This window comes from Lampetra fluviatilis, chromosome 37, assembly GCF_964198595.1.
Source record: "Lampetra fluviatilis chromosome 37, kcLamFluv1.1, whole genome shotgun sequence".
In the NCBI taxonomy this organism is placed as follows: Eukaryota; Metazoa; Chordata; class Hyperoartia; order Petromyzontiformes; family Petromyzontidae; genus Lampetra; species Lampetra fluviatilis.
The window spans coordinates 6,840,223-6,855,935 of record NC_136311.1 but is presented as its reverse complement, the minus strand read 5'-3'; the positions used below and the strand labels follow the sequence as shown (position 1 = coordinate 6,855,935).

At 51.7% G+C, this 15,713-nt stretch overlaps 1 protein-coding gene across 3 annotated transcripts in view; it reads left to right on the top strand.

Moving 5' to 3' along the window:
* Positions 1 to 12,886, top strand: part of LOC144945303 (AP-1 complex subunit beta-1-like) — a 72,160-nt gene extending 59,274 nt beyond the window's left edge. For all 3 annotated transcript variants that reach the window (XM_078873715.1, XM_078873712.1, XM_078873713.1), the window contains one exon: positions 10,326 to 12,886. In XM_078873715.1, coding sequence (XP_078729841.1) covers positions 10,326 to 10,400 — 75 coding nt within the window. In that variant the 3' untranslated portion in view covers positions 10,401 to 12,886. The remainder of the gene's footprint in view (positions 1 to 10,325) is intronic.
* The last annotated feature ends 2,827 nt before the right edge of the window (positions 12,887 to 15,713 follow it).

The window sequence follows — 15,713 nt, the reverse complement described above, 5'->3', positions numbered from 1 at the left end:
TACAGTGACAGCCGCTGGGAACAAAAGTGCCCAGGATGCACCCGACCTCATCGGCTTTTGGAATCTGAGCAGGGCAGAGCCTGGGATAGTGCTTGAATGGGCGACCACTAGGCATAACAATGTGCTGCTGCGGGGCTACTTTGTGGGCAGTGAAAGTCGGTGCATATAACTATTGTTGTGCTGTACCTATATCCTCCCTGCGCTCGCCACCTTAGCCCACCCCGCACTGAGCGCCGTGGTGAAGTATGGGGGGGGGGGGCATAGAAGCGCAGGCAATGCACGAGCAGAGTGCCACGCGTGCGGGGCAGCACTGTGTGCTTTGGCGCCCGTCGCCAGGATTAGCCCGCCGGCGACGCAGAGCTGTGATCGCGCGCTTGCTATCTGCCGCGGAATCTCGGAGGAAATAACCGCTAACGTTCACAATTTACTCTGGTGCCCAGAGAGGGCTTTTTCTGCTTGCGCATCCCGAGGTGTCGCGTGCACACACACCTAAGTAATGCGGACTGCGGCGCGCGTACTATGTAATTGCCGTGAATAAAATATTTGTAGGAATTTGCCGCGCCGCACGTAGTGTTCCATCTTGATAATTACGCTAATTGCCAAGACCGAATGGTGACCTAGCAGAGTAATTTGAGGCGGTTACTGCTCATCCTTGGTGGCCTACGTCTTTATTTAAATCAACAAAGGCCCTTTGGCCTTCTAAAAGTACAGTAATTGCCCAATATAGGCACGTCAAAGTATTCCTTATTTGATTTTGGCATGAATTCTGGTATTGCGATATAGGTAATGTCTAGGGTAAAGTATTGCCTAAACTGGGTTTTCCCTCAGCGTATGTTTCCCTATATAGGCATTTCCTTATGCTTGGCTATTCCCTATTTACTTTTCCTTCAGCTTAGGTATTGCCTTGACCTAAGCTATCAAGCTCAGGTATTGGCTTATAAAGGCATGGCATAAGCTATGTATCGCTTACATTGCGCAATGCCCTATGGTGTTGGGAATACCTGGGCATCCTTTCAAAACGTGGGTTTTCTGCAGGGATAACCCGTTTCCACACGCACGCATGCACGCACGACACTCAATAGGGAATTGACTCTCTCAGAATCATGATAAGCAGAGAGCCGCGGCCAACCACTGCTGCTCTTATTATACACTACATCCCACGGCCACCCGGCAGCCCAATGTTGTCCCCGATAGTCGAACAGATAGCTCCACGCTCCAGGAGCTCCGTCAGGGGGTGGCTGGAGGAGAGAGCGTCTGCCGTACGTGCGTGCGTGCGTGCGTGCGTCTCTCGCTCTGGCCTGGTCACTTCATCGATTAGTGATCTGCTGCGTGGCGGCCCCTGCATCGTGATTCTGTCTCCGGGTGCAAGGGAGCTGCTGCTGCTGCTTTGAATTTTGTGCCGCGGAGGTTTTAGCGGCGTCCCGCCCGCAACCGCTGCGTTTACGCTTGGTCTCTCTTTACTTTTTTTCATGTGTGTGCCCGCGCCTGTTTGTGTGCGTGTGTGCATGCAAGTTTGTATGTGTGTTTGTGTGGACGTGTGTGTGTGTGTGTGTTTTGCGAAAGTGGGGAGCGGTAGTGCAGCGGTTTGTGCACTGCGAAACGAACCCGGCGACCCGGGTTTCCCTTCTCAGCCAACACCAGTGATGATTATCTGAACCATTCCTGGGCCTCCTCGAGGTCGACTCGGCTTCAAATGAGTACTTGGTATGATGTATAAACATCGCCACTGGGGAGACAAAGGCGGTCGTGCGAGGTGTTTTCCACCTCTCCCCGTGTGCCATGTCGGCCTTCATAGGTGCTCGTTAGCAGCACTTGCCCCAACAGTCTGTTAAGGCTGTATGGGGGGTCTTTGTCTGTGTGAGAGTGGGTAGCGGTCGTGTAGCTGTTTAGCGTGCTGCGCTATGAACTGGTTTGCACGTCTCGCCTCATAACACCCGATTTGTTTGTGCGTAGTTAGCAGAGGGGGGTGTGACGATGCATCCCTTCATAATTGATATTGATTCTTAAGCTTTTAAAATATGGATCGAGTCCCATTTCGTAAATGTATCTTTTTCAATCCATAAATATTGTATGCAATGGGATGACTTAACCGCTGCAGCCACGAGTGGCCGCTGCTTTCACAACAGTGTTTGGAACAAAACAATCGATGGTCTAATCACGACAATTCCTCAAACCGCCAGGTGGTTGAATTGTTATGCTTCTACCGGACATGCGAATCATCGATAATCGACATCTGAAGACAGTCTGCCTAGCTGGTACCACCACCTGTGGGCTTGACTCGGTCTGAAATTAGTTACCTAGTGCGGTGTCAAGACCAGCACCTGGGAGCCATTTGGTTGTCCTGGACACACCACCCCCTCGTGTGCTCAGCTGGCCCTATAATAGGCGCTCGCTAATAGCGCTGTGTGGGCTACATTGGGTGCCATCATCCGATTGATAACCTAGCATACCTGGCTGCATTTCCGGAAATATGCATGCGCATCTACCCACGTGCACACACATCCATACCTAACCATGTGAGTGCACGTATTATTGTGTGTGCGCGCGCACGTATCATTGTGTGCGCGCGCACGTCCTCGTGTGTGTGCGTGCGCGCGCTCGTGCATGCGTACGTGTGTACATGTGCACACCTGCCTGTGTGTCTGCGCGCGTGCAGTTGCAGCTAACCAAGGAAATTGCCGTCCGTGTGTGCATGCGCGTGAAATATGTTATTGTCTGTTAATGCCGTTCGTTGCTCCGCTAACCTACTTGCCTTTTGTGTCGTGCATGCCATCATCCTGCTTTTCCATCCAGGATCTGGAGGTTTGGCTTCTTGTTTGGCATTTTCTTAGAGCGTGCTGTGCTTTTTATTTGCTTGTGCTTGGCAACGACTCATTCCGCTTGTGCAATTAAAAACTGTTTTGCTCTATACCGCTATTATTTTATTCCCAGCAGGCCTCTTATTGCTCAACAGCGTAGGTCGCTTTGTTTTTCCCAAGTGTTGTGATTTCTCGCGTGGAAGAGTGGGTGGGTGGGGGGGGGTCAATATTGCAAGTGGCATTTGCTGCGGGGACATAAACAGCCGAGGAAACAAAGTCAAGTAATTGACTCATGTTACGTAAATCCTGCCCCGTCCGACTGTCAATGAGCTCCCCCACGCTTACGCTAACCCGCACTGACCAACCGTGGTGAAGTATGGTCCAATGACCCCACGCGGCGTATCGAGCCGCTTAACCGGCAGTACACTGACAAAAGGGTGGACCATTAAAGCAATAAACTTCAGGCAGAGGTGGGCCAGGAAACCCAGCCGGGTAATACGTCGGGAGAACTGAGCTGGCTGCCACAGCCGAGATTCTGGGTTCTAATCTGGCTTTCAGCCGTCTGTGATTAAATTGGGTTCTCAAGTGTATTGAGTTGATGGATTCTGCCCGGTTACTGATTATTGCGCGCAAGAAACCCCATCAAGTTAAATGCAGTGTTTCGCGTAATTTGGCTCATTCTCGCCTTGAGAATTGAAAAATACACACACGTATAATTTTGATTGACGTGTGAAAAACGGGCCTAAATGAAGTGACTTCAACACGAGTTTTATGATGTCACATTCTGAGATTCATTCTCTATACCATGGTGTGGCACTGCTATCAGCGAGAGCTCTGACCGAATATTGCTTCGTCTCATCGTGCCAAGAGCACAATTGCAACGTATCTTTGGGGGGGGGGGGGGGGTGGCGGCTTGGGGGGGGGGGGTCAATTAATTTTCAGTTACCATGGGTTCCTGCTCTTTGCATAGCGGTTTCATCATCCGCAGCCATGATCTATCAATTGCTGGAAGAAGAAGGCCTCCCCAAGCCCGTTGTCTCGCCTCTCGTGGGCTTGCAATGCATCAAGCAGAGCAGTTGTTATGTTTAACTATCACCCTGGGCAGAGCCAGATGGCTTTACAGCCAAACGTCAGTGGGGTCAGTGGGGTCAGTGGGGTCAGTGGGGTCAGTGCGGTCATGCGGTTGCACGGACAGAAGGGTCACACGTTCATAATCCCTCTTAGCGGTCAACACAACCCATCATCGTCATCATCGACGTAAACATGATCTCCAACGTGGCAAGTTGACATTGATCATACTACAGAGTGACATTCTCCTGCAAGTATGAACGTGGAGTTTCCACCTCGTTATCCAGGGAAGCCAGCTGCGATCATCTTCTGTTTACAATCTTGAGCTAGTGTCGTCAATCGCCTATTCCTACGGTGGGGACAACCATTGTTGACTTGCCTGCAAAATTGTACTTATTTTATCTACCCCGAGAGGTTGATGAGCTGCGTGAACCCCAAACCAAGATTTGACCCTAGCAGCCTTCCATTTGAGAGCTGCTCACTCCTGATCCGGCTGAACCGATATGCCGGCTGGAGATGACAACCACCTAATGGCTGTAAGGGCACGGAGACGCATTCCCGTTATTGCTTTAAAGTACAACGCGGTGAATTCCACTTAATGTGTTCAGCGCGTCTGGCTACAGATGTTCACGCACGCACGCAAACACACGCACGCAAACACACGCACGCAAACACACGAACGCAAACACACGCACGCAAACACGCAGGCGGAACGACCGGCGAGTGCCCTCGTCAGTCCACTAACAAAAAAGAACGGAGCGTCGTCCGTGGACTCGCGTAAAATCTGACGTCCTCTGTCTATCAAGCGTCACTTCTCACTTGTCACGAAATGGCACGCGAGCACGTGAGCATCGATATAATGCGATACTGTCACGTGGGGTAGGGGGGGGTGTGTAGCGAGGGCTGGTTTGTGTTTCTAACGCTTTTCAGCTGAGATTCTAGCCTTTAATGCAATAGCTCTGTCGATCTGTTGTCCGCTCACCCGTAACGGGTGTGCACGATAGCTCTCGTAAGGACGTTCCCAATGTGAACGAACTGGTAAAGTTGCGTTGCTGTTGGTGATTTGCCCACTTGAAAACCGGGACAAATTGACCAAAGTTTTGCGGAATATGTAGAGGCACAAAACCGGCGCTGTAAAAGGACGTTTTGAAAATTATTGCCAACGCCCTTTTGCCCTGACAGCCACTTCTGCGCTACCGTTCGAGAAAAAATAGCTTGTTGGAAAGCGTTACGGAATCTACGCTTGGGGTTTTTTTTTCATTGTTTTAATTTTTGGTATTGGGTTAAGGGAGAGGGGTGGAGGCGGGGGGGGGGGGGGCACGGCGAGCCATGACGGGCAGTGGGGACTGGGAGCCGGTCCTCTGGGGACACTTGGTGTGGTAGTGACCCCTGGCTTAAGCCTATAGACTCTGTCGGTCGGGATGACTCATTGTGCTCTCCCAACGTCCCGCGCAGCCGTAACCCCCGTCGCTGCCTCTTGCACGTTGAAATTTGTCCGGTAGCGGCTGCACGTTTTTTCCTCGTTTATTTTCAACATTTTGCTAGTGAAGGGACCTGAGATCTGTGCATGCCCATCCTTCAAATGTCTTGGCAAACTCCACACCACAAAGAGATTGGGAAATTAATTAAGAAATTGAGGGTGGAGTGGTTGGGGGAGGGGGTGGGTTTGGAGGTGGAATACATCAAGAGATTAAAGGCGGGGGGGGGGGGTCACTTTCTCACTGATCATTTCTCTTGGTTTGAGGTGCGTGACCTTCTGTGTTGGTACATCCTACGATTACTAATTAGCTTGGAGAGAGCCAATCGATTCGACTCAGTTGCTGTTTGCAGTGGAGAGTGGGGGAGGCACAGGATTGAACGTTCACATCGTTTCCCGAGGAGATGCTAGCAGAGCGCCTGGAAGATTTGTGGGAATATTTTCGTTTTTAATTGTACGAAGCACCCCGTTGCTTGCGCTGGTTCATCAATATTTTGTCAGACGGTCCATTAAAAAACCAAAAAAACATTCTTGATGCTAATGAAAGTGAAAATTGACGTCTTTACCAACCCACCACCAACCCATTACCGGATGAATCTGTCAGCAGTCATGGGGCTTGTTTTGACCATACTTCACCACGCCGACTTTGTGCGGGTTGGCGCAAGAGGGTAGGCCAGGGGACCGGCTCAGATGCCACTTGGCCGCACGCGTTACCAGAATCAGAAGTTTTATTTCTCCAATGAGTAAAGCCCATTGAGCTGAGAAAGCCCTTTTTTTCCAAGAGCGACTCAATCGGCAGACATCAGCTGCGGACTGGGATCGAGCCCGGGTCACCGGGTCTGGTGGAGGTGCATTGCCCCAGCCGCTGCTGCATCGTCTTTCGCTCAACGAATGTAAATAGCACAAATCGTTGGTTACAATGGAAAAATGCTCGCGTGCAAAGAGCCGTAACTAATTATGCATTTGAAAAAGTAGCCTACACGGCACTCTGAATAATGTGTCAACAATGAAGGCTAGACTAATGCTGTGAATGTGAGTCGCCCGATGACAGTTTTAATATAACAAACGTGATTTAACCCCCCCCCCACTCAAAAACAATGTGAAGTCGTTCGCGATGCCTTCCATGTTATGGGATAAGTGCTGTGTAATTTAATGTTTTTAATGGCAGAATTTATTCCATAATGTATATCTATCTCTTTTTTTCCATGCGGTGACTAATGTCATGGATTGCCCGCCTTTGCAGTGCCGTACAATGTGGCATTGTCGTTTCATGGCAGGGTCATCGCATCCACAACCACACAATAAAACCCACTCGGATCGTCCAAATTTTCACCTTTCCACCTACTCCCACTCTCCGGATATAGTGTGGCTCAATAATTAAAAACGGAATAAATAAATAAAACCATGTGTAATTCAACGGCTTCAAGAGCACACAAAAGAGGGGGGGAAATAATATAGACCACAGAGGTCGTGCCTGCTACTGCTGCTGCTGTTGCGTCAGTCGGCCGTTCGGGTCGGTCAGCTGATGGTGAGAGAATCGGTCTCGCAACCGCCCGGGACGGTTGTGTATAAATGGCGGCGCTAACCGCATTACAAAGCCTCCGCACGCTCGCCGCTCGCGTTTGTCCTCCCTGCCCCCCATCACCGCCGCAGCCACTACCACCGCCGAGGAGACCTTAGCATTCACGGCACGGGCGGCGTTTCACGTAGCTCGCGGTTTCTCCCCCCCCACCACCACCACCGCCACCACCGCTCTGGCTCGCTCCACCAACTTCCACTCGCCGCACGCACCCTCCTGCTGCGCTCCTAATCGCTGCTGCCAATTTTAGCAGCCGGATACAGAACGCACTGCTGCGGTGACCGGAGAAGGGATGGGGGGGGGGGATACTTATTGCCGTTGTAATATTGCGAACGGTTAATGTTGTCGTGAATAACTAAGAGAAACGAATTCACTTCCTCTTCGCCGCCCGGGAACGTCTGCGGGTGCCTGCGTCACCAGCGCGAGATGAGTGGCAAAAGTGGCGTTTTGCAATTCCGTGCCTTTCGTGGCGGCGGTGTTGCCATGCTTTGACTGCTCGCGCGCCCCAACACAAAATTCCACCCGACGCAATTACACGCAAACTCGCGTAAACACTCAACACGCATGCGTGTAAACACGCAACACGCGTACTCGTAAACACAAGCACGCGCAGATGTGCACACAATGAGTTGTATACAAATGCAAACGTGCAGTTGTATATGACCGCAAGCTTGCAGTTTTGTACACGCAAAGAAACAAAGATTTCCCATATAGCCGTAACAGGCTTGAGGGTCAAGTGCTGTTTGTGAGTACCTGATTACGGCCGCCACTGTATACTCGATGGGGTGGTTGGTCAACACCACGCCCGGTCGCCTTTGTCTCCCCAGTGCTGATGTTTACACGTCGCACCAAGTACTCGTTTAAGGCTCGAGTCGTACTCGGGGGGGAGGCCCAGGATGAGTTCAGATATTCACCATCGATGTTGACCATGAGCGAGAATTGAACTCTGCTCGCCGGGATCGTAGTGCAGCTCAACGCTCACCACTTCACTTAGCACACCCCGCTACAAACGCAAGATACACACGTCCTCGGAGTTATAGACATATGCATATTTTCATCTACGCTATATACAAACACGAGCCTGTAGTTATATATAATCACGAGCGTGCATAGACGCACAGTTTATATATCAATTCAAACCTGCGTAACTCTGTACCCGCGTAACAATTATAGACAAAACACAAGCGTGCAATGTACACCCGGAACACTTTGGCGCAACGTAAAACGTTTGCCGGGATTGCGTTTGAGACGCCCGAAGGCTGTGAACGCCATCGGTGTCGCAAAAAATTTTCATCCCCAGCTCTCGCAAGCCAATTAAGTGGTAACGAAAATGTGACTTGCAGATTGGCACGGTGAGCATTGCCAGAACGCCACCAGCCCTTTGCCGCTCCACACCACGCCCAGAGGGACACGTACAGGATGCACGCGCGTCTGATTGCCAATTCGTTACTTTGGGGTCAGAACGCCGTGTCGTGCATAATGTAAAAACATTTTTTTACTATAAACCCTCCACCACCCGACAGAGATGATCAAATCGAGTTGTCACATCACTGGCAAAAATTCTCCAGTTGATTTATGTTTTTTCGGCGAACCGGAAACGTTGAAAAGCGAGCGGTGTTTTGGCAATTTCGTCCAACATTGCGCTGGAAATTTCATCGACCTTCTTCATCGGGTGTTCACAAAAGCTCAGCGCCTCGCGTGCATCCGCAAGGCACCTGCATCGTGGGCAGTCGGGGGTTCGGTGGGCTGTGCGGTGGGGGTGGGGTGTGGTTTGGGGGGGGAGGGGGGGAGAGCTTATGGGGGGGAGGGGGGAGAGAAACCCCCACATGGTGAGCGTGCAGTGTCAGTGAGCCACCGCGAGGTTTTGTTCGTCGGCTAGCGTGCAGTGCAGAGTGCAGTGTGCAGTGCAGCGTGCAGTGCAGCGTGCAGTGCAGTGCAGCGTGCACCACCCTGGTGGATCGAGTTTATGAAAACCCAAACTAATTATAATCTCACAGTAACCCCCCCATTCATTTATATTGATATTACAGGTAATGTGTGCATTGCTCGGAAGGTCTTGCGTTGACCGTTTAGCGATTAGGCTGACGCGGGAGGTTTGTGTGTTCTTCAGCAGCCAGACCCAGCGCTGTAAGTCAATACACCGCAAGGCATGAAGCCTTGCAGTGTTTGCTTCTAAATTGTAAAAAAAAAAGTTTTCACACTCGTAAATAAGCCAAGTGTTGATTTATTTAAATGCATACAAAAATAAACAGGAAATAATAATTCGAGTCCATCGCTTGTTTCTGGACATCTGTGAAAGAGAGCTTTGTAGGTCACCGGATTTCTCCAGGATAAAGATTCTCATTCTGCTTACAGACCAAACCTCAGTCGGCGTTTTCACCGAAGCGTGGACCCACGGGTTACCACGTTGTTGATTGGCGTCGTGGTAATTAAAGCCCCTCTCTCGTCGACAACGCCTCCTCCTTGTTGCGTAGTTTGCCTGCGCTTGCGTTTGTAGTGTCCGCGGCACTCTTGTGCCACAGCGGCGCCCCTCATTCCCAGGCAGTTTTTCTCACACGAGGGGTGATTTGTTTAAAAGGGCCTTTCTGATTAAATGAAGGCAACGACTGAACCGAACAAATTGCCTGCAACCAAATCATCACCCCCGAGTGCACCACGATATCCTCAGATCTCGGAAGCTCAGCCGAGTTGAGCCTGGGTTATTGATTGGATGCGAGGACTGCCTCGGAATACCGGGTGGTGCGAGGTAGTCGGTAGACGGCCGTATTGCAGCGGGACTCTCTAAAGCAGGGGGTGGGGAACCTTTCCTCTGCCAAGGGCCATTTGGATATTTATAACATCATTTGCGGGCCATACAAAATTATCAACTTAAAAATTAGCCTGTTATATTCGGTCAAACATTTAATTAACTCACCCCTAATGCGATGGCTGGAACTGCTTCTCATTGGCGAGGCGTGTGATGTTAGCTGCTATTGATGATGTTGCTACTCGCAACTGCTTTGCCAGGTTTGCTCCTAGATTTATTGAATTTCGAGTCCCGCCTGCGATTCCCTTGGCAGGGCCAGATCAAATGATTTTGCGGGCCTTATACGGCCCACGGGCCGGACGTTCCCCACCCCTGCTCTAAAGTATACCTGTGTGGAGCTCTTGAGTGCCGTTACCCCCCCGCCCGCCCTTCACACACAGAGTTCCAGTTTCCTCCCCCCGTGTGAAACGTGCATTTTGATGGAATTGGCCAAACATCCCAGTGCAGTTCCCTCCTGTAAAAAGAATCATCAGACTCGGGCGATGCTTTACTGGGTAAACGTTGTTTGCCAACGTTGTTATTGATCACGATCGATTGATTGTTTTCTTGTCCCCCCCCCCAACTCTGCTCCCCCTCATGCCCACGTGCGGTGCGCAGCTCTCGTTGAAGTGCAGGGCACCCGAAGTGTCTCAGTACATCAGCCAGGCCTACGACACCGTGCTCAAGAGCTGAGCCTCGAGCGCATCGTGACCGTGCAACCCTGGCCAGTCGTCGTCGTCGTCCCCCCCTCCTCCACCCCCGCAAACTCCACAACCTCCTCTACCCCCCCCCCTCCTCAAGACTCTCCCCACCTCGTTCACCATTCCAGCGCTTCAGCGTCGTCGTGTCTCGCCCCCCCCTCCCCTCGCACGCAACACAGAGAGGTGGGCGCTGCCCGCAGCTCGTCAGCACCCACCCCGTGCCCCCCCCCCCTCCACGCTTCTCCACAAGGAGCGCAGTGGGGGGGTGGGGGGGATAGGGACGAGCGAGGGCGCCGCCGTGAGGGTGGGGGGCTCCTGCAGCACACTCCGCCCGCCCCCTGCCCCTGTGACGTTAAGCTCCTGTAAAGTAAACTTTGGTGTTTTCGGTTATAAATGTGAAGCACTTTGGAAATGTTGTGCTCCCGTCAGGGCCGTGAACGGTGTGTATATGTGTGTGTGTGTACGTGTGGAACGCTGGACCCAGTCGCTCCTCTCCCTCACGCATGCTTGCTCCTTGCCCCCCCCCCCCCACCACCATGCCTGCCTTTCCAGGGCCGGGTCCACACCTTGGCGATCGCGCAGCTAAATCTCTCTGGCAAATGTCGTGCAACATCTGGTGCCGCTGCGGCCAATGTTGCCGCCTCGGCCGCCGCCGCCACTCTCTGTCCGCGTCTGAGCGAGCGGTTGCGCAACGAGGAAATACGAATCGGAATCTTAACTTGGACTTGGAGGAATCCAGTGAGCTCTGAAGCTCCTTTTCACAGGTGTCCAGTTTGAAGCGGTGGTCGCTACAATCGGCGAGCGGATCGATGGCTCAAAGTCAATTCTGGTCGTCAACCGTGAGCAGCGAACGGTCTGCGCGACAGCTCGCAATTAGTTGCGAAGACGTCCACGTGCGAGCGATTTTCAGTCACGTGCCACCAAGGTGGTTGGTCGCTCAGGCGGGGACCTGGCTTGGTTGGTCCCTTTGCCCCCCCCCCCCCCCCGCTGGAGGCTTCTCGCGTACGTGCGTCGCAACCCCTAACCAGAGGGGTCTGTTGTATAAAAAAAAACATGCAAGTGGAATTATCCGACTATTTGTTCTCTTTATCAGCATCATTATCAACCATCTTTCCACTGCCGGATCAAGGCCTCCCTCTCTACGTGTACGAGTTAAACGGGAACAAAGATACGCGCGCGGTGTTTCTGTGCAACAGGCCGCAACCGCCCGATTGCATCTCGCCACGCCAATCCACTTTTCTCCCGCCTAACCGCACCACACCTAACGTCACTGCAGTATCGCCAAACAAACCGCAATGCAATCGCATCGCACCCTGGCGTACCTTCGCCGGTCTCACCGTGCGTTGTGCCCCCCCCACACCCCCCTTATCGAGCGTCGCTCTGCGTAGCCTGTAGCCGCGTTACACCCTCCCGCATATCCTCCCCCCTCGCCTCCCTCACTGTACCTTCACGCATCAAGCACCGTCTCGGCCGTAAGCGGCATATTGCGCACGTAACCTTGAACCCGCCGCATGCATTCGTGTCTCGCATGCCCACCCCACCGCCTTCAAACCCATCCACAGTCTGACCGCTCCACGCCACGTTTCCCCTGCACCGAACCTCGGCACACCGAGAGCCCTCTTGCAGCGCGTGCTGCATTGCGTATAACCACGGAACACCTCCCCGAGGAGCGCCTAACGTCGCCTTCACCGACACGCTTTACAACTCTCGGCCCTCCACCCCACATTTTACACACCTCGCCTCACTCAGCCCCAACTCCACCACCACGATTTACCCCACAGTGCTCTCGGCTGGCGGAACCAGTCGGTATGCGGAGGTGTGCCGCTCGCCTGTGAACGTACGCGCACACGCACACGCGCGGAGATTGCGCGTGTTCGTGAAATTACAATCAGTATATCACGTAGAGTACGGAATGGCGCGGAGGGAAAGTCACGGAGGTGATGACGCCCCATGCTACAGTGTTGCCGTCCACCCATGATCGTAATCGTCGTCGTCGTCAACACCGGCGTCGTGGTTTTGTTGGATGCTGTTCTCTCTATTTGGTGGGTGCTCCGACACGGAAACGTCGTCTTTTTGTTTGTTATTATATGAGTACACACTTTAATTTGTTTTTGTCCTGCCTGAAATCAATTGCCATCTGTTGAGAATATTTTATCATGATTCCCACCGATGCAGCGATTGTGAGTGCGTGTGTGGCTGGCACGTGTAAATGAAAATGACTTAATTACCTCTCTCATCCAATTCGCTCCCTATTCCATCCACGATGGCTCGCCGATTCGTCTCCTCCGCGGCTGTTAGCTTCCAGACGCGCGCTATTAATAAAGGTGAAACGTGAAGATATTTGTATCACCTTACTATGACTTCCAACAACAAGCGCACTATTACCCGTTACACTAACATTTGTTACTCGTAGGCCATCAATGCTGTTGTACAATTAGCTTGATGCTAAATCACTGTATATTAAATGTGTCAATATTACCCACAGGGCTCTGTTGTGTCTCTCTCGGCGCGGGAGTCGTAATGATCACCCTGGCGGCTGCAAACGCGTAAATTGCAATGCATCGGTGTGCAATTCCACCACGCGGGAGTGGATAATCTTACACATTAGTGCGTTTCAGAATTTGTCCAACACGCACAAAAAAAGCATTCCTTTTCATCATCACGTTATTTGGTGATGCTGCTGCTGCTGCTGGGTTGGCAGTGGTGGCACAAGCACAAGTAACAACAACAACACGCCCAACGCACTCGCTCTCCAACACCACGTGTGGCCTGCAAATGAGAAGTGTCCAAAATCGATATCTTAAGTTTTCGTGACTGCAATGATCCATACTCTTTAGTTCTTTCGGTAAAGTCACGTAGGTATAACCAACACCACCTAGCGAGTGAATTGGAACGCGTACACCAGACCCTTAAGATGAATGGATATTCGGACCGCATTATCCGCAAAGCTGTTTCTCCAACCATGGAGAAACAACCCCTTGAGACTCCGATTAAAACCATCACGTTGCCATACATAGCAGGCGTTACCAAAAAGATTTCCAAAATCTTAAACAATCACAAGATCCAGGACCGATTCGGTACGGTACACAAAATCCGTGATCTAATCCCATCCGTAAAGGATGTCATTCCTGACTTGCAATTCGCTGGAGTCTACAAGCTCAGTTGCATTTGTGGTGATTGTTACATTGGGGAAACGAAACGACATGTATCGGACCGTATTCGCGAGCACAAGGCGGATTTGAAACATGGCAGAACTGGTTCTTTCGCCGTAGCTGATCACTGCTACAACGCTGTGGGCTCTCATGATATTGCTACTGGTAGGAACCTCCTGGTTACACCAGCCCACAGGGGATTATTCTGTCCGTCCGTGCGTCCGTCGTGCAGGGAGGGGCTGGGTGGGGATGCAGGGGCTGGGTGGGGAGGCTGGGGCTGGGTGGGGAGGGTGGGGCTATACTCAACGTTTAACCTACGCACGCCGGCTTGTGCCCGCCCTCACAGTCGGGCATATTTGCGGAATACACCATGTCGCCGTTGACCCTGGCCATTGACCGAGCAACCCAACGTTCCTACCAGCTCCCTCCGCAGGAATGTGTTTCCGAGACCAAGGTACTCTGCAAACCGTCAGGCTACTATCAAAGATTTGTTCACGAAGCCATCCAGAATTATATAAATACAGACATAACTTCAACCGAGAGGATGGATTCAAATGGAGCAATCATTGGAAGGATGTTATTAACCAGGTAAAATCTTAGTTGCTTTGTAGTTTCTTTCATACCCGTATCTCCAGTCTCTTCAACACTCTACTCCACCCCCCAGAGCCGCTCAGTACACCACTCCGGCATTGTGTCATTCCGGCGGTATCGTTGACCAGGTGGCTGAGCCCCCCGCTACTCCCTCGCCCCCGGTATCTCTCCCAGCTCCGGCATTGTTTGCACCAGCCGTGTTGAGTACCAGGTGGTTGAAGCTCACTCAACCCGCCCTCCCCTCCCCTCCTCCACACGCCCCCCCCTCGCCCTCTACTTCTCTCCCCCCTGGCTCCTACCCCCTCTCCCCCCCCCCCTCTGGCCGTAGCAAATTATTTCTTGCTGTGGCTGTCCCACCTGATGACGGAGGCTTGTGTTGCTTCCGAAACGTCGTGATTTGATTTATTTAGATTCCGTTTTTTTTATTATTTATTTTTTATTATTTTTTTATTTTATACCTACGTGACTTTACCGAAAGAACTAAAGAGTAAGTGTACAAAACAGACCGCTTACCTTGTTTTACAACAGGGGTGGGGAACGTGCGGCCCGCGGGCCGTATGAGGCCCGCGAAATCATGTGGGTCTGGCCCTGCCAAGGGAATCGCAGGCGGGACTCGAAATTCAATAAATCGAGGAGCAAACCTGGAAAAGCAGCTGCGAGTAGCAACATCATCAATACCAGCTAACATCACACGCATCACCCAAAGAGAAGCAGTTCCAGCCATCGCATTAGGGGTGAGTTCATTAAATGTTTGACCAAATATAACGGGAACATTTTTTAAGTTGATAATTTAGTATCGCCCGCGAATGATGTTATAAATATCCAAATGGCTCTTGGCAGAAGAAAGGTTCCCCACCCCTGATCTACAAAGAAGATTGTTTGCGGTCAGGGCATCAAACCGATTGGTGGAGAAATGGACACGTCAAAGGCAAGAGACGAGGGTGGACTGTCGGGGTCACGGTTGACAACCATTGGAGGACGAGGATGGGGTGATGGAAATGGGGGGTGAGCGAACCTTCGAGAAAGGGGGGGGGGAGAAATATGAAAGGGGATGATCGCACAAGGGGAAGAGACGGCTTTGAGAGAACACGGAGTTCGGGCCTCAAGATGAGTGTTGGTGTTCACAGTGAAGGCTCTTCGTAAAACAAGAACCTTGCAACTCCTTATCAGTGCCCTGCCTTATTACAGGCCAATTCAGACCTTGCTGGTCAAGCCGTGTTCCTTATAAATCTCAACGTTCATCCTACAAAGTCCCATCACAAGAGGGAGAAACACAAACAAATAGACACAAAAAATATGGGGGGTGGGGGGGTTTGCCCGTATTGAGACGGCTGTACGCCAGATGGACCTGAAAACTCAATTCCCTGGACAAGCATACGGGCTAAAGCGGATGGGTTGACAGCTTTGCGTGTTATCGTGCGTATCGTGCGTCATTATGCAATGTGTTCGCGTGACCCTGCCAGGCGCTAGAGGCCGCTACTCTTCTCCGCAATAAAACTACATTATACGCATTTTTTGTTCAATCCCATGTGGGGGCCCGAATCGGATTTCCATCATCACAC